General features: G+C 43.4%; 3 protein-coding genes across 4 annotated transcripts; 2 read left to right on the top strand and 1 right to left on the bottom strand.

Annotated features, from left to right (window-relative positions):
• Positions 1–920: 920 nt before the first annotated feature.
• LOC142993158 (uncharacterized) lies at positions 921–6,358 on the top strand. The gene is made up of 6 exons (XM_076143841.1): positions 921–1,058; positions 3,117–3,157; positions 3,267–3,336; positions 3,607–3,672; positions 3,761–4,710; positions 4,808–6,358. Exons 1-6 carry the CDS (start codon positions 1,013–1,015, stop codon positions 4,874–4,876), a joined length of 1,242 nt encoding a protein of 413 aa, XP_075999956.1. The 5' UTR covers positions 921–1,012; the 3' UTR covers positions 4,877–6,358.
• LOC142993164 (inositol-tetrakisphosphate 1-kinase-like) lies at positions 5,095–10,631 on the bottom strand. 2 transcript variants are annotated; one of them, XM_076143860.1, is made up of 10 exons: positions 10,269–10,631; positions 9,839–9,863; positions 8,508–8,630; positions 8,203–8,320; positions 8,015–8,116; positions 7,860–7,900; positions 7,578–7,743; positions 7,451–7,482; positions 7,009–7,171; positions 5,095–6,936 (listed from the first exon to the last, which is right to left on the bottom strand). In XM_076143860.1, the coding sequence occupies exons 1-10, from the start codon at positions 10,349–10,351 to the stop codon at positions 6,797–6,799; spliced, it is 993 nt and encodes a 330-aa protein (XP_075999975.1). In that variant the 5' UTR covers positions 10,352–10,631; the 3' UTR covers positions 5,095–6,796. The 2 variants fall into 2 exon arrangements, with proteins under 2 accessions (XP_075999975.1, XP_075999968.1); XM_076143853.1 differs by having other exon boundaries at positions 5,511–6,936; positions 7,415–7,482; positions 10,269–10,626.
• A 66-nt stretch (positions 10,632–10,697) lies between these two features.
• Positions 10,698–14,360, top strand: LOC142993181 (proteasome subunit alpha type-6-like). The gene is made up of 7 exons (XM_076143872.1): positions 10,698–10,944; positions 11,270–11,364; positions 11,803–11,884; positions 12,032–12,187; positions 12,795–12,973; positions 13,441–13,535; positions 13,816–14,360. Exons 1-7 carry the CDS (start codon positions 10,869–10,871, stop codon positions 13,871–13,873), a joined length of 741 nt encoding a protein of 246 aa, XP_075999987.1. The 5' UTR covers positions 10,698–10,868; the 3' UTR covers positions 13,874–14,360.
• Positions 14,361–17,602: the final 3,242 nt, after the last annotated feature.

The raw sequence follows: 17,602 nt of genomic DNA, 5'->3' as shown, positions 1-17,602 counted from the left end.
GGAGCCTGTTCACACTCAACCTTTCAGGCCTTCAATCATGTCAATGCTTCCTACATTTAGGTTTTTAAACAAAATCAGTTTATACTTCAGTATGCTTGGAATAAAGTGATTTCAGTCTTATGATAGACGGGTCAGACCTCAGCGGCTTTCTGTGGTTTACTGTCACTGTAAATACATTTTTTCATCATTCTTTGTGCAGAACATCATGCCATTGTGGTTATTCACATTTATGTGTATTGTCAGGATAATCAGTTGGGAATAACTAATAAAAACAAATATTTATTATAATTTTTTTGTCCATTATTGCTCAAGATGTGGATTGGATATCACAAGGAAATCGCTGATGTTCAGTGAAAGAAACACAAACACTATTTTGACAATTGGGGTTAATTCATTTAGTGGTGTGTTGCATTGAATACATTTACAAATTATCAAATAAAATGTTTAAAATGATGGATAGTTTTCAGGGTCATGTCCCATTCTTTAACAATAAGAATGGGTTTATACCTTTTTTATACTTTCTTTAGTAATCTGCTAACAAACAGGCCTACAGATGCAGGTGGAAGGTGTAAATAGATACAAAGAAGTGTTTTGATGTTTTGATACAATTTTGTCTTTAAAAACATTAATCAGAGAAGATTGTTAATGTATATAAAACGTTTAAAAATTACCCCCACCAATTTAATCATCTTGTGAAATGAAACTGAATTTCCTCATTTATTTCCTCATTTATTTGAGTTCCACCCCCCTGTTTGAGAACCAAAGGCATCCATACATTTTAAATCTATGACTCCACATAAACACGTGCCCTCTTGACCTTCTGGCACCTGGTTGGGCATTGATATTGATCTCTCTCAGTCACCTGACACAACACGCACGCGCTCTCACACACACGCGCCCGCGCTCACACACACACACACACACACACCGGCACGGCTCCACCTCACGCGGCTGGTGTGTGAGGAAGATCCCATCCCGTTATTTCAAGGTTATCTCCTGCAGGAGCCTCGCTATGGGAATTCTGATAATTGCAGTTGTTGTGTGGACTGCTGTCGGAGGTAAGAATCCATCGCAGTCATTCCGGTGGTCGCTCAGAGTGACTTCACGGCGGAACAAATGCGAGTGTCCACCTGCTGTCGGTGGCTACGTCTTGGTCCTGCCTCGTATTCCGATTACACATTTGTACTCTTAATGTTTTAGAAGTCTTTATAATGGACATTTACGAACCATCCCTATAAACAAGAACCTTAAAGCAGCGCGGGGATAAAGCTCAGCTAACCGGCGGGAGCCTCCAGGGTTTAGACTAATAGGCTAAACAAAAACGCGTTACATAATTTCTCCTGCGTCTTGTTTTCCGTTCCCGTCGTCATGGACCGCGTATTTGTTTGCTATATGATGTAAAGATATCACAGGAAACAATCGCCCTATATGTAAACCCTGAGCCAAAACAAGGATTCTTTTGAGCCTTAATGCGAAATAAAGCCGCGCGCAGGTGAGCAGAACGACGCACGTGCTGACAGATATGAGAGACGCACGTGCTGCTGTGGATGCTGAGGATAATGATGATGATGATGATGATGTGTGAATTGATGAAGAGTGCGTATGTTGCTTAAGTGCTATTATTGTAGGAAAAGCCCGTAATGCTTCTATCGCGCGTGCCACATGCGCGTGAGCTCGGTTGATAGTAGGACGCAGTGTTACGCACGGTGTTATGATGCAGTAACAGCTTTCATATGACAGCACAGTGCGGGTTAGACAGCGTTTACATGACATGTTCTGCCACTATATGTGTAAAGTAATACATGTTATGATACCAAAGGGGATAAATATCATCAAAACGCCACGAAGAAGAATAATGTTTACATAAATTCATTACTGCGCACGTCTTGGCCCACTTAAGTCCCTGTAGCTGTGTTATTGTCACAGTAATTCTCTGTTTGGCTTCGTTTTGCTTTTGAATTGTCGAAACATTCCATGGGGCTTGATTGGTTGGCCTTAGGAGCAGCAGGACAATCCAATAAAAGCACTGTCACAGCACACACACACAGAGAGAGAGAGAGAGAGAGAGAGAGCATTACAGGGAACTCACGTGTTTGTTGGGGTTCATCAGTGGGCCAAGAATCAATTAGCTCTATTGATCGTTTGATCTCTGCACTGATCTGCCTGTGTGTTTGTTGACAGAGTCCATGTAGTTAATAAAAAACATACAATCTATAACTAATAACTAAATTGGTGTGGTTGCCAACTTGTGTGTGAATGTTGAAAATAACTGGAGAACTAAATCGTTGAGAACATGTTAAGTAAAGCAGAAATACACTTATTACTCACTTAATAAATTGCATAGCTAATAAATCTTAATAATAATAATGCATTTAAACTGTTTGCTTTTGTGTTGACTTTAAAAATGCTAAAGTGCTCCATGTTTTCAGAGGAGAGTAGTGGTTCTCCTCTTCTGTGTATCCAGTGATGAAGACACCGGTGGCAGTGTCTCGTGTGCCTTTAACGTGGTGTCGGTTGGAAACTAGCTGTGAGGTCAAATCCTCTGGGATAGCTCTTTTACTGATGCAGCCTTACTGTGTAGGTTCAGGCTTCTGTTTGTTAATGTGGCAAAAGGGCCACACACTGTTTGATTCAGATGTTCAGAGGACAGTCAGCAGCTTTGGTCCTCCTCAGTACACAGTGTATCCCAGTGAGGAAGGCTCTGGCTGCAGTGCTTTGTGTGCTGTCAGGCAGGGATAACTAGGAAACTAGCTGTGAGCTAAAACCTTCAGGGATAGAGAGAGAGAGAGAGAGAGAGAGAGAGAGAGAGAGAGAGGTGTAAGCTTCTTTCCTGTGTTGCTTCACCAAGGTAACAGTGCTCACCTTGCTCCACCCGTGCGTGACAAAGCACTGAATGCACAAATTACTTCACGTCTGTGATTTGTTTCAGGGTAGTTTGGTGCATATGGAGCTGCTGCAGACAAACTCAATACTGAACATTGATTTTTACGTCTCTCCTTTCTCCCTCGCTCTCTATGTTTCCATCTCTCTCTCTCTCTCGCTCGCTCTCTCGTCTCTCTCTCTCCCTCTCTCTCTCTCTCTGCTGTCTCTATTTCCCTCCCTACTTTGTGCCTCAGTGGGATGCCGGCCAGTAACCTCACCCCTAAACAATGCAAAGGTCAGGGACACATTCCTCTCCACGTAGCACACAGAATATTTAATTTCTGTATATTTCACATTTTTGTAATGTGGTTTTCATCTGCTTATTTGTGCTTTGTTGCCTTCAGGTTGAATGTATTATTCAGGAGACGCTGAATGGAGAGGGGTCACAACAGCACTGTGACCCCCAGCTGGCAGGTAACATCGCTGCTGAGCTCTTCATCAATACATAAATGATATGAGTCATTGTTTCAGTCAGCACATTCAGTTCACAGAAGGACAGAGGAGAGAGAGAGAGTGTGTGTTTCTATATGATGGTGCCATTTAGATACTGTACACTGTACCTTCCTGTAATTGGAGCGATTATGGATTTTGCTGTTGTGAAGGACCAATATAGGTATGACAGCACACTTTTGCCTTTGTTGCATCGTTGTCCTTAAGTGTTGTTGTGTGTTTTATTTTGTGCAGAGGAGCTGGATGAAGTGCAAAGACACCAGGGTCTGCTCAGGGAGCTGCAGAAGCTAGCTGAGGATGGTAAACACAAATTCACATCCATTGCATTACGTTTGTGCATTTCTGAACACATCAATGGGACACCGCTGTCTATTTTTGAATACTGCAGAGAGAGGACAGGCGAGGGAGCGAGAGTACGACTACACCGTGGCCGATGACGACAGCGACTTTGAGCAGCAGGACGAAAAGACAGAGGACAAGAAGGACGACGAGACGGAGGAGGTCTTGGAGGAGGACGAGACCAAACCCAAGATAGAGGAGCCTCGGCTTGAGGAGCGAGACGAAGAACAGAGCGCTAAGGAGCTGGAGGAGCTGCTGGCCAAAGAGATCACCAAGAAAGGGAAAGAGGAGAAGGACGACGATGAGCTCAAAGAAATGCTGAAAGAGTTGAAGAAGAAGCGGTACGAAGCGGCGAAGGAGAGACGAGGGGATGAGAAGGAGGTAAAGATGGAAAAGGAGGACGGAGGGAAGGAGAAGGAGGAGAAAGAGAGGGCAGAGGACATGGATAAGCAGAGGGTGGAGGAGAGGAGGAAGAACGAAGTGGAGCTGATGGTGGAGAAGGAGAAAGTGGAGAGGGAGCTGAAGGACCTGCTGCAGCAGCAGGACAACAAGAGCAAGCCAGAGCAGGAGAGAGAGAAGAAAGAGAAGCAGGAGGAGCTGGACGAACTTGTGAGCAAGATGAAACGGGCGCAGGAGGAGGAGGATCATGAGGAGGAGGATCATAAGGGGGCGAGAGGGACAGAGGACGTCGCTGAAGAAGGGCCGGCGGAGAAGAAGAGCGAGGAGAAGGCGGCCGGAGGAGAGAAGGAGTCTGACGGGAAAGCACAGAACGAAGTGAAGAGGAGGGAGGAAGCGGCCGAGGCGAAGGAGCCGCAGCAGAAGAGGGTGATGGAGAAAGCCAGCGACGAGGCCACGAGGCAGTTTGAGAGGGAGCACTACGAGGACGACAAAGAGGATGGGGCGGAGCAGAACGGCGAGGATGAGGACGACGAGGACGAGTACATCAGAGAGGATGAGGAGGAGCTGGAGGGTGGTGACATCGAAGAGGACGAGGGGGAGGTGAGCTGCTGCGAATAACACTTGACTCTCTCTCTCTTAATAGATGAGTGTGCGTGTGTTTGTGTGTGTGTGTAATCTCTCTATGTTCTGTTTACAGGAGCTGCTGGAGATAGAAGCCGAGTTGCGCAAAGTTGCTGCAGAGCTCAGGGAAATTCGCAGAGGATAAGACATTCACACACTCACACACACACACACGCACACACATACTGCAGAGTAGTCAAAAAGCCCTTTGTTGCAGTCCACACATCCAGTTTCACACGTTTTCCATTCGCAGCTTTCAAATCCCCAGCAGCACTCAGAGAAATGTCTCCCCGTGTACGGACCTTAGCTGAAACATCTAATCCCCCCTGCTTCACTCCTGATCCGTTTCCCGGAGTGTTTCAATGATTTTTCTGCACTTTGAACGCGTGGAGGAAAGGGAAAACAGGTCCGGCGTCTCTGCCTCGGTACCTGTAGACGTCATTTGCAAGGCAGACACGTGATTTCAGCCGGGGTTGAAGCACATAATCATTATTGTGTAGACTGTAGATCAGCCAATCAGACACACAGTCATCTACGAAACGTAAACCATGAATACTGGCAATCTGTTGACATGTTGTCCTTGCTAGTGTGAACAGTAGTACTTGGGTGGGAAACAGGCTATCTACTAAAAGTAATTGTGTATTTCAATATACAGTATATTCAGTGCAATAACTACTACCTGTGTGTAAGCTGTTCCCGCTGTTCTGACTGTTAACAGTAACATGTGTATTATTGCGACTCCTTCACAGGAATAACTTGTTATTTCTCTTCATTTCTTTGATGATAAAGTAGAAACAAGGATTGTTTATTTGGCTCACGCACTGTTACAACCTGACTGTTTATGAACGGCCGAGGTGACCAAAGGAAAACAAAGACACCAGGGTGTGAAGAGTGACGAAGGTTTTGCCACAGCAACACGTTTTATTCGGTGTTGTAGTGACAGAATGCGACGCACTTACAGCTGCGTCTAAAAGAGTCACCTCGGGTTTTCAGCCAGCTTTGCACTCTTATCTTAACAAGCCAAGGAGTAGAGGAGAGAGGAAGAGGAGGAGGAGACACTAAAGCCATTTGTTGTCTTTGGGTAAAAGCAACACTGATTATAATATTAATAACTGCTTTATAGTCTTATGTCATATTTGTCATAGCTGTTGTTCCCATGTCACTTGTGTAAATCTCAAAACTGTCTAAGCCAAGGTCATAGGAAATATGGAGCAACAGCGCCCCCAGGTGGACTTTAAATGCACACGTTCATGAGATTAACAGTGTTCCCATTGGAGGCCAATTGAATGCAATAACACGATGTAGACTACAGCACATATGAATGCAATAATTAGCCAAATACATTACAATAAATTATTTAATGTATTTTACTACATAATCGAAATGTATCATATGGTACTTCAATAGCAAATGTAATCTTTTTTCTACACAGCCAAGACTTACAGTACATTTATGTATTTGAACACTGGCAAAAAAAACAGCCACTCAGCCTGTATAAACTCATGGTGATAACACGTCAGTTAACTCTGATCCAGCTCACGACTGTCTACTCCAAAGATTATTAGATGTTTGTTCACTTGACAAAAACCTTCAAATGAATGTACTTTAGCTTTTCTATAGTGCAAGTTGTTTTCACAAAATGTAATAAACCAGCAAGAACGCTGTTGGAAATGTCTACAGGTGATGACTTAAGGGCACAGAGGACATTTTGAACAATAGGAAATGATAGTAAAAAACACCATTTGTAAAATTACTGGCCAATCAGAGTACTGTATTTCAGCCTGCTGTCTCTCTTCTATGTAAATCAATAAACACAAAGTGTATTAATCTGCTGTGCATTGTCTTCTCCTTGGTTGTTCAACCATCAAAGCAGAGTCATCTAATAGCACAGTGTTGTGTGTCATAGATTACTGATTAGATGGACGGGGGCATATATTAGAAAAGGAAAGTCGTGAAAAAACAATAAAATCAGTTGCTAGGAAACCTCTTGGTACCAACAATAAATGTGTTGGCAAATGTCTATGGTTTCTCTTTTGCACTGGGAAGCCGATGAAACACTGTTCAATCAGTGATCTGTTCCAGCAGATAGACCGCTCGATGACTGATAAGAGCTGTTATCCTGTGGGACAGCAGCGGCCTGTTTGTCCAACACTGATTCAATGTGGCTGAGCAAAGAAGAGAAAAACTGGGGCACTCCCTCATAACCTGGAAGAAAGATGAATTCATCAGAACTTCAATATGTGTGTCAGTGTGTGCTGCTTTGTGCACACGCTGTACCTGGGAAGATGTTGATGTCGATGACGGTGAGGGTGTGCGTGTGAATGTTGATAATCACATCCACACCGAACAGGGCCATGCCCAACTGAAGTCGGAGCTCCCGCACCAGAGCAGCCATGGCCTCTGAGCTGGGAGTGGGCAGGTACGGCATCTGCTCATCAAGCTTGAAGGAAGAGAGGACATATCACTTTAGTGTGTGTTTGAGTTCAGCCAAGTCCCAAATGAGTAGAGATGTACCTGAATAGTACCCTATCTAATGGGATTGCAAATATAGCAGAGAGTTTATAGTGCAGCATTTTGCATTGAGCGTTTTCCACATCAAAAAAAGTTTCATTTCAATCATAAAATACAGTATATACAGTTTGTTTAGTTTGTTTCTATTTGTAGTGTCATTGATACTACACACTGCTGTGAGATCAGAGCTGGACTCTGGCTTGGACACCTCATGGCTGTTGAAGAAGATGGTCTGCCTTTCTGGAGGCAAAGAAACCACAATCGTGTTAGATACACAGGAGAAGAGAGGAGAGGAGAGGAGAGGAGAGGAGACAAAGTAGCGTTTGGAGACTGACCACAGGGTCCAGACGGGAAGTTTTTCAGTGAGGGTCTCTCTACACAGAAGTGTCTGTCTCCCACCACAAACACCTTGTGCAGAACAGCTCCATGGTTGACGAAGCTCTGGAGCACACATGGAGGGAGAACATCACCCAGACCTCCTGCGCTGAAGATCAGAGACATCTACAGTGCAGCATGGACATTTAACAAAAAGAGAATTAACATCAGCAGGGAAGAAAGAAAACAAACATCAGGACACAAGCGAGACTTCCTAAAGAACATGAAAGCACAGTGCTCACCTCATGGGAAAGTGAACCGTGTGCCACTCTGGTTTTACAAACTGGACCAACAGAGAAAAAGAGGAAGTGTTTGTTCATTTTCCACGAGAGAGGGAAAAAAACAGAATGAACGATAGCTGATATCAGCAGTGTGAGTGTTGGACAAGGAAACTAACTGAGAGGGAAACAGAGGCCTTTAGTCACCACAGCCTTCTGAATGGATGACATGTCCATGGAGCTGTGGATCTCTAGATAGGCAGGACTACAGATATGCCAGTCTAGTAGAATAGAATAGAATAGAATTGTGTTATAGAAGAAATGCATTTTCTAAATCAAGTGCAGTGTTGCTGCAGCTGCAGTTCACCTCGCAGTGAGTTGTGCAGCTTCTTCATGATGCGATAGGAGGCAAAGCGGTCGAGGAGCTGCTTCATGGCGGACAGGGGGTCCAGAAGAACTGTATTGGGATGGGTTGAAACATAGCTCTATGAAAAGAGAAAACTTAGCATTAACATTATTGTCATTAACAAACAAACAACATTCCTCACAGGAGTTACATGCATGCAGTGTTTCTAGGCCTCATTTTTAGAATAGACACTACATTAATACATATTCCTCATTTCATAGGAAAACCTTCCATTTTGCTCGTTCTTGGCTCCCCCACAGTCTCACCTGGAAGTTGTCAAGAAGCTGCTGTGATTGGCTGTCATGCTCAGCTTCCACAATGACATCAGATAGCTTGTGAATGATGACATCAAATGGTCCCTGGGAGGCCAGCGGCTGTGTGAGATTAATCTACGAGAGAGAGACACACACACTGTCCAGTTTACACCTTAAGAGTTAACACACATAGAAACGTAAATAATAATAAAAAAGAAAGTAAATACTCTGCAGAACAATATTCAGTAATAAATCCTATCCATATGCATCTAATCCACATTTTCCAATGTATGTGTAGCAAACCAGCAATGGGCTTTGAATGGGCCACCAATAAACAAAATATGAACCAGTTGTCAACAATGGGCTATAAATATAAGAACTACTACTACAACTACTAAATATAACCCCTTCCTGATCATATTTTGATTCACTTGATCTGGATCAATATCTGTATCTATATGTAGTCCATCATTGTCCATTTCAGTATTTGAGAAAAGGGCAGAAATTCCCCAACAATTCCTTCACACTCCTCAGTACATCATTTCATTGTAATTGTGTCCACTACTTTTCTGAAACAACAGACCAACCTTCTCCATATTGGAGGTCGTGGACCAGCAGTTATGAAAATGCAGTGAAATTTTAACTTTTAAATAAATGAGCTAAGCCGTGTTTATTGCCTTGTGCATTCTTTTGAAACTTAAATCTTTGTTTTGACACACATTTGTGAGAGATCGATGCTGCAGCTACAGATTGTTGCACCTATACTGCAGTATACTGTACCATAAGCAAAGTCTAATGATAACTGCAGTCTAAACAAGATGCTGTACTGACGTTTTCATTCCCTTAAATGTCTCAGCGGGGACGGCCAGGTAGCCATTGTTTAATGTCTGACTTAAGGCAGATTAGGAGGAGATTAGCAGGTGGCTGTGACATGGACTACTCAGGATGTGAACACATGTAAATGACACTCTGCCTCTATTTATGTGTGTCATATGTGGTCATGGTGTTTTTGGTCTTCCTGTCATTACATTTTGTTCAACATGTTTAGAAAGATTTTGTGTCAAAAATCTGTATAATACAACAAGCATGTTTACACACATCCATCACACACATGCACGCGGTCGCAGCAGGGTCAAGAAAAGACAGCACCACAATCACAACTCAGAGAGAGAGAGAGAGAGAGAGAGAGAGAGAGAGAGAGAGAGAGAGAGAGAGAGAGAGAGAGAGAGAGAGAGAGAGACTTAGTTCGTTTGTAGTTTGTCAGGTTTAATTATTATACCAGTAAACAATCCAACCCTGAAACACACACACGCACACTCACACACACACACACACACACTTACCTCCACCACCTCCACACCATGGCCCCTGACAAAACACATTACAATTACAAATCAACATCTATAGACTTCATTTATGAGTGCAAACAAGGGCAATATTGAGCAAGGCATCTTATCCAATTAATTAATGAATTAAACTGAACTATTGTATAACTGAGAACACTAGATATTGGAGAGAGTGTAACCCAGGACGAGCCAATCTCATACATAAACGCTAATTTATATTTATATTTAGGAAATCAAGATTCAACGTTTCCTCTTGTCACTGTACAAATCCAACAAAACTGGCAGATAGATGAGAAATAGTAACAAAAATACACACTGAATATTCAAACTGATACATATTAAACAAATTCACACGGGGCTCATTCACTCACATGACGTTATTCACTCTATAGGAATCTTACAAAGTCATAAAACAGCGGCAACTTACGCACAGAGCTGTGCGAAGGCGTCCATGTTCATCCTCCTGCGTTTCTTATCGCTGAGACAGAAGCCCACCCTGCGCCCCGACATGCTGACATCTGGCTAGTGTCTGTCCCCGGGGACCACCAGTCGCCAAATGACAGCAGAGAGACAGCCAGAGAGAGAGAGGGGGGGGGGGAGGAAGGGAGAGAGAGAGGGGGAGAGAGATCCTCCTAATTCACGTCCGCTTCATGTCGATCTGTGCCGCTATGTTGCCAATGCGCAAACGAATAACAAAGGACTCGCAGGTTACTAACGAGCAATGATGATCGTTGTGACAAACGCTCTAATTTGACTCAAATGTTGTTGTGACGTTACTTCCTTGTTGTATTCATCCAATAACGACGAGGGAGGCGCAACATCTCTCTGCCTGCCCACAATAAGTGAAACAGAAAGTAAGTTTAATCAGGGAAGTGACTCCATTATGGTTCTTATCGTCCACTAGCCACTTCTTTCACACCGTAAAACTCTAATTTACAGCTTAAGGTAAAGATACACACTAGTGTTAAGAAGGAGGATATATATTAACAAAGGTGTCAAGTTCATCTGAGGTCACCGGGAAGAGAAAATGTCCCGCGGTACCAACGCTGGTTTCGACCGACACATCACCATCTTTTCACCGGAGGGCCGCTTGTACCAAGTCGGTAAGAGCGTGAACGCACCACTTCTCATTATTTACTTCAAAATGCACAATCTGGGTTTAAATTTTAGAGAATTAGAGGAAGCAACAGGTGGGATCACAGACTCCAGGCAAACAGAACCGGTTATATTTACGGTTTGTGTGTGAGTGTGGGTGTGAGTGAGTGTGTGCTAGTGCTACCAGAATCAATCGGGGCACGTGTGGCAGACTTATGTAGAAGAATAAAACTGTATGTTGGATAATGTTATTACAGTTTCAATATGTTTGATAACTATCTATCTATTCTATTTGATTGTAATCTATTCTATTCTTTTCTATTCTATTCCCAGAGTATGCATTCAAAGCCATCTCCCATAGTGGACTGACAACAGTGGGGATCCGTGGCATAGACACTGCTGTGGTGATCACACAAAAGAAAATACCTGTAAGATATCACACACACACACACACACACACACACACATACTGGCATGGTGGTATTGGAGATGATCAGTGCAGCCTAACAGCGTTGTGACTCCAGTGTTCTGCTGACTGGGCAGAGGAGTGTATGCATGTATATGGTGTGATACTGATAATGTAACTACTCACATTACTAAACCAGAGCTTTGTTTGAATGACAGGAACTAGTTTTGCTCTAATGGATAATTAACATTGGATATTATCCCATCTATAAAGTTTTTACTTAATAATCATCATCATAATATCCTACAATCAACTATTACTTTTTCTATCTCTAGAAATTAGCAGTTTGCTCTACAGCTTGTTAGTTATAATATTAATATTATTGTCCCTCATGCATAGTGATATATTAATGTTTATAACTTATCAAGTGAATGTGACACTGTCCTTTCCTCAACTGCAGGATAAACTTCTGGATCCTTCCACTATGACCAACATGTTCAAACTGACCTCTCTCATCGGCTGTGTGATGACTGGACAGAATGGTGCGTACTCACCACACACACATACACACACACACACACACACTCTGACCTTGATCTGACCTATTGACCTGTAGAAGCTGTTACACTTCTATCAATAACGTTTAAATCCCCTTTATCTGTGTTTCCCTTCCTCTCTGTCCGTTGTAGGGGACAGTCGCTCTCAGGTTCACCGGGCGCGAGTGGAGGCTGGAGAATGGAAATATAAGTTTGGTTATGACATCACAGCCGACGTGTTGTGCCGCAGGATGGCTGATATTTCACAGGTCTACACGCAGAACGCCGAAATGAGGCCTCTGGGCTGCAGTGAGTCTCATCCTGCTCTGCACCAACAACTTACTTTCTCCTGTTTCCTGCAATTTTGTTTGGCACATTCACAAGTGGAGATCACCAGCAGGAATGATTGCTTGTTGATATTCTTGGAGGCTTTTGGCACCTTGTTGTGCCTTCCAGAGTGCAAACTGGAGGAAAAAGGGATTTGACTCATAACTGTCTATCATCTTAAAACGTTCCAAAGTACTTCGAGCTTTACACGTTTTATATTAATTGTCACAGGTCCTACTTTTTTGCTTGTACTTTTCCTGAATTTGTCTTTGATGCAATTCTGAAGCAATCCTGTATGAGCTTTTATTTTGTTTGCATACCTAATGTTTTGAATCAAACTCAAGAAACATTCACCAGGCACAGAAAATGGAGAATGACTTGCATTTAAATAGTTAATTTCAAACCCATTGTTTATTAGCTTTATCAAGAACAAGTGCTGAGATGTCTTTGTCTTTACGTAAAAGCAGATTGTGTTTGTTAACAATGTGTCTTAGATCAGACCAGTAAATCCAGGATAAGGAGGAATCGGTTTGTTATTGTCAGTTATATTGTTGCTTCATCCTTCCTCTTCCTCTGTTCTTCATCCCAGGTATGATCATGGTGGCCGTAGACCCCCAGCAGGGCCCTGTGCTCTTTAAATGTGACCCGGCAGGTTACTACTGTGGCTTCAGGGCCACTGCAGTCGGGCCCAAGCAGACAGAGGCCAACACCTACCTGGAGAAGAAACTGAAAAAGAAGCCAGAATTGAGCCACGACCGGACAGTACAGGTGGGTACAGGTCTCTGTGTGTGTGTGTGTGTGTGTGTGTGTGTGTGTGTGTGTGTGTGTGTGTGTGTGTGTGTGTGTGTGGTTGTGTGCCGGATGCGCACACACACACACACACACACACACACACACACACACACGCACACACACACACAAACACACACACACACACACACACACACACACACACACACACACGCACACACACACCAACCAAGGAGTCTCATTACAGTAAGTTAGAGAGAAATGTTTGGCCTTGGCAGAGGATTTTTGCTCTTTTTGTACTTGTTGCATATTTGGAGCTGTTGATGTTCAGGTATCAATTTTACATAAAGAACGATACACGGGGTGTTGCATTGTGGTCTCACGTGTGTCATTCATTACAGTGGTTAATTTATCTTTGACCATCAGTAGCAATATATATAGCTTTGTATACGTGTATGTCTAACTCACCTCCTCATGTTTCCCAGCTGGCCATCACCTGTCTGTCCTCCGTCCTCTCAATGGACTTTAGGGGCTGTGAGCTGGAAGTGGGCATAGTCACCAAAGAAAATCCTAAATTCAGGTAACGTGAATCAGACGTCAGATTGAACCATTATTGGTGTAATGATTGTGTTTTACAGTCCTCATCTGCTATACACAACTTGAAGTGTTTCCAGACAGTTTTGCATTCTTATATGTTGCTCTGGACTTGATATGTTCATACTTTTGACACATTTAACCTCCATTTTACTTTGCCATCTTTGCTGCTACGTTGCATCACTCCTTTTTGAACCATTTTCCTCCTTCTTTGAGCTATTGGTCACATTTCTCCTCCCTCTTCTCCTCCCCTCTCCCTCCCACAGAACACTGACCGAGGCAGAGATAGAATTCCACCTGGTTGCCATATCAGAGAGAGAGTAACAGTGCCCTCACAGCCTCCACGTTATACTTCACGATAGTATTTCATTTTCATTGCACCTGATTTAGATCATGTTTAATGTTTAGTTTGACTCGACAGCACATTCGCTTTCACCTGATGTGTGTGTGTGGGTTTAATCAGGCTCAACTCAGCTCTAACAAACTCAACACTGATTCATGGTTTGTTGCAGATTTCGGATGGCTTCTTAAACAATAAAGGCCAACATTTATATGAATATTTATATAGTCCTGATCTGGCACATGGAATGGGTTTTTGACCAGTCAAGTTATATTCTTTTCATTCAAGCCTTTACAATCAATTTTAATCTTTGAAATGCAGAAGTATTTTTGTGCCGTGATCCCGCACACTTTTGTTTCAAGTCATTTGTGTTGTCATCGCCAAACTCCTAAAACTGCAATAAAAATGTCAGATTGTCTGGATGTTAACCCCTCAAACAGTTTGAATAAAAAAACAGGAAGAAAGTAGAAACACTGTCTTTGTGTTTTTAATAAAAGAAGTGCAGAAGTTTGTATTTTACTCACAAAATTTGGTTGATTGGTTGATTTACCAAATTGTGCAGACTGTCTTTCCCCTGATAGACCAACAGATGGCATTATTGAGCTGAGGTTGACTTTATGTGTGCTGGATGATTGAAGATATATGAAAACTCAAATGATGATTATTTATAATAACAATAATAACCATCATCATTTAATAATGTATATTTTAAACCTTCTCTATTCTTGAACCAGCGCACACTGCTTCCTGGTGGCTCCAAAACACTCAAAGCACAACCACCAAATCTCACACACACACTGCTTATAACCGAATGAACACAAATACATACACACAAACTAGAGATTGGGAAATGAAATAACAGCAAATCTCTTTATTTCAAAACGCGTATTAACAATAAAATAACATCTGTGTGTCCAATATGAAAAACTCTCTAACAGTAACATTTTCATGCGTCGCTCCCCTCCAGTTCGTCACGTCAGCAGCGTGTTTCCCTCCACCTAGCGGTAGTGGCCTTAAACAACCACATAGACCTCTTATGCCTGTGGCCGGCCTGCTAGGCTACAATTCCATGTGTCCACTAGATGGCAGTAAATTTCGCAATTTCTGTTTGTACTGTACATCTCTATGGACAGAAATCTATTACAACTGCGCGTGTGTGTGTTATAAAGGAAATTTTAAGGTGTTTATGTAAGTGTGTATGTAGGTGTCTCATACAGTCAGTCCTGCATAACCTCCTGTTATGTGTGCCCATGTGTGTGCGTGTGTTCGCCGTGCGTCTGAGTTGCCACCACACTGACCCACTAATTGGTGGATGTGGATCACTGTCCCGTTCAATTACTGTGATGGTCTGAATGGGTCACACTTGCAAATGCATGGACACATACAATGACAGACAGCTGTGATGTGAGTCTGTAATCACTTTATTAAAAATACAAGGTGATGACTTTAATGAACATTATCTGTCTAAAGCAACAACTGTACATTCTCCGTTTTACCTCCATAATCACAAAGAACGAGGACACTTTTCTTCTGCCTGTATTGCAAATATTAATAATATAGTATATAATAATGTTAATATAAAAAGCCTTTCGGTAGATTTCAGTACAACGTAATATTTACTTAAATAAAAATGGGAAGACAATACAACTACACCGTTGTGTGAGGGTCAGGTAGGACCGTGAGGTCGTGAATCTTGTTTGCAGACACAATCAGGATTTAGGCTGAGCAGCGCGGATCACTGACTTTCAGTGAGAGCAGCAAAGACCAGCTAGTCTGCTTAAAGCTACAACAAGACACTTGTAAGTTACATTGATAGGCCTCTTAACTTAAAATCCTCCTCTTCTTTGGTCTCTGCTTTACTGGCCATGGCAGTTTGTGAGATAAAAATAGCGGCATGATGGACTGACTTGGTCTTTGGGTCTATAAATGTTTGTGTAAGTTTCTTTAAATATGAGACCAGGAGCTCAGGAGAACCGGCTCCTATTCCTGCCACTGCTCACCAGCCCTGATAGTTAGGATGGTCAAAGGTGGAGGACAAAATTGATCAATAGTGTGGGCATCAAGGTAAAACAGAGTGCATAGAATCTCAAGGCCATAAAGATTTTGAAAATTCTTGGTAAGAATCATTGGTGACCTGAAAGCTGGACGTTTCTCCTCGTCACCTCCTCCTCTTCATGCCCATCACTTGACACAAAAGGGTCACCTGAATGAACACAAAACACAGAGAACACACATAAGAAATGTCGTGGTGGGACCAGCAGGCATGCATGGTGCAAGATCACAATAAAACAAAATCTAAATCTGATCCAGTCACTGTGAGATCTGCTGTGTAAGAGTTGTTGATCCTGTGGGACACACTGTGAGCATGCAGAGGAGGCCACACTGATCAGTAATAAGGTAAGGTAAGGTCAAGTAAAAAGGTCTTCACTTACTTTCTCACTTATTAACACATGATTTTACCAACAGCACAATCTCGTAGAATCTAGTGTTGTGTCAGAATTCCATAGTACACAAGACTCTGAACTAAAGAATCACAGATATCAAAACTGGTTTAGATTTTGAGTGAACTGCTGTGTCCCTGTGTCCCTGTGTCCGTGTGTCCCTGTGTCGCTGTGTCTTGTGTCCCTGTGTTCCTGTGTCCCTGTGTCTGTGTGTCCCTGTGTCCCTGTGTCCCTGTGTCCCTGTGTCTGTGTGTCCCTGTGTCCCTGTGTCTGTGTGTCCCTGTGTCCCTGTGTCTGTGTGTGCCTGTGTCCCTGTGTCCCTGTGTCCCTGTGCACTCCTTGCCCTCCTCCTACCTCCCTCCCATGACCCCTGACCCCTCCATCCATACCCCAGCTGCCCTCCAAACCCCTTCCTCTCTTATCTGTCGCATACAACATCCATCCACCTCCATCCTGCTCCTCTGCCTGCCTCACCTCGACCGCCCCCCTGCACCTGTTACCCACCTCCTCACCCCATCTCCTCCCATTCATCCTCCTCCCCGACCACATTCTCCTTCCTCACCCCTTCCTCGCTCCACTTTGACCCTGTGGCTGGTCTCTCCTGGTACGGGGACTGCATGCCAATCGGAACGGGCCCTCAACATTGGGTAACCACAATGTGTGTGTGTGTGTGAGCGTGTGTGTGTGTGTGTGTTGGGTCACGGCGTGGGGATTAGATGTGTGTGAGTGATTGAGGTTGACAGCGGCCCTAGCATTAGGGGCCCTGTGGCAGATTTCATAGGCCTGTTTTAGACACACTAAGCTGGATTTACCAGCAGCAGTGTGTCAGCAGCGATGCAGTCTGCCCGGACCTCCTACAGAATACACACACACACACACACGCACACACAACCACACACACGTAGACCCGTCACCCCTGACCCCACCTGTCCACATCCCTCCCACCATCTCCGTTCTATACTCATTCCTCATCATTCTTCCTATTGCTGTCTTAAAGTATTTTGTTTGACAAGTTTAACAACAACACAACACAACAATAAGAGCAAAGATATGCTGAGGCACCATGGACTCTGTGGTGCATGCAGACCTCCAGCAAAGAACTGAGCCCCACACTGATGGACCCCAACACAAACAAGGTCTGACTGATACAAGACATAAACGTATGAATGCATTCAAGGCAATCATCAAACATTATTTGTGTCGTTCAAAATCGCACTCTGTTCCTCCTTAGTGTCTCTACACTAAAGTGAAGGCTGTGGTTGCGGCACTTCG

Source organism: Genypterus blacodes, unplaced genomic scaffold (assembly GCF_046128005.1).
Source record: "Genypterus blacodes isolate CSIRO-AG114 ecotype Tasmania unplaced genomic scaffold, CSIRO-AGI_Gbla_v1 ptg000003l_1, whole genome shotgun sequence".
NCBI lineage: Eukaryota > Metazoa > Chordata > Actinopteri > Ophidiiformes > Ophidiidae > Genypterus > Genypterus blacodes.
This window is presented reverse-complemented; position numbering and strand designations above follow the sequence as displayed.

Excerpts from the sequence above, each read along its gene's own strand:
- LOC142993164 (XM_076143853.1), bottom strand. The coding sequence starts at position 10,351 with ATGTCGGGGCGCAGGGTGGGCTTCTGTCTCAGCGATAAGAAACGCAGG. Across the intron at positions 7,483-7,577 it reads CTTCCCGTCTGGACCCTGTG|AAAGGCAGACCATCTTCTTC; the intron begins GTCAGTCTCCAA and ends CTTTGCCTCCAG. Across the intron at positions 7,172-7,414 it reads CCAGCTCTGATCTCACAGCA|CTTGATGAGCAGATGCCGTA; the intron begins GTGTGTAGTATC and ends TCTTCCTTCAAG.
- LOC142993158 (XM_076143841.1), top strand. The coding sequence starts at position 1,013 with ATGGGAATTCTGATAATTGCAGTTGTTGTGTGGACTGCTGTCGGAG. Across the intron at positions 3,673-3,760 it reads GCAGAAGCTAGCTGAGGATG|AGAGAGGACAGGCGAGGGAG; the intron begins GTAAACACAAAT and ends TGAATACTGCAG. Across the intron at positions 4,711-4,807 it reads TCGAAGAGGACGAGGGGGAG|GAGCTGCTGGAGATAGAAGC; the intron begins GTGAGCTGCTGC and ends TTCTGTTTACAG.
- LOC142993181 (XM_076143872.1), top strand. The coding sequence starts at position 10,869 with ATGTCCCGCGGTACCAACGCTGGTTTCGACCGACACATCACCATCTTT. Across the intron at positions 10,945-11,269 it reads GGGCCGCTTGTACCAAGTCG|AGTATGCATTCAAAGCCATC; the intron begins GTAAGAGCGTGA and ends TTCTATTCCCAG. Across the intron at positions 12,188-12,794 it reads AATGAGGCCTCTGGGCTGCA|GTATGATCATGGTGGCCGTA; the intron begins GTGAGTCTCATC and ends TCTTCATCCCAG.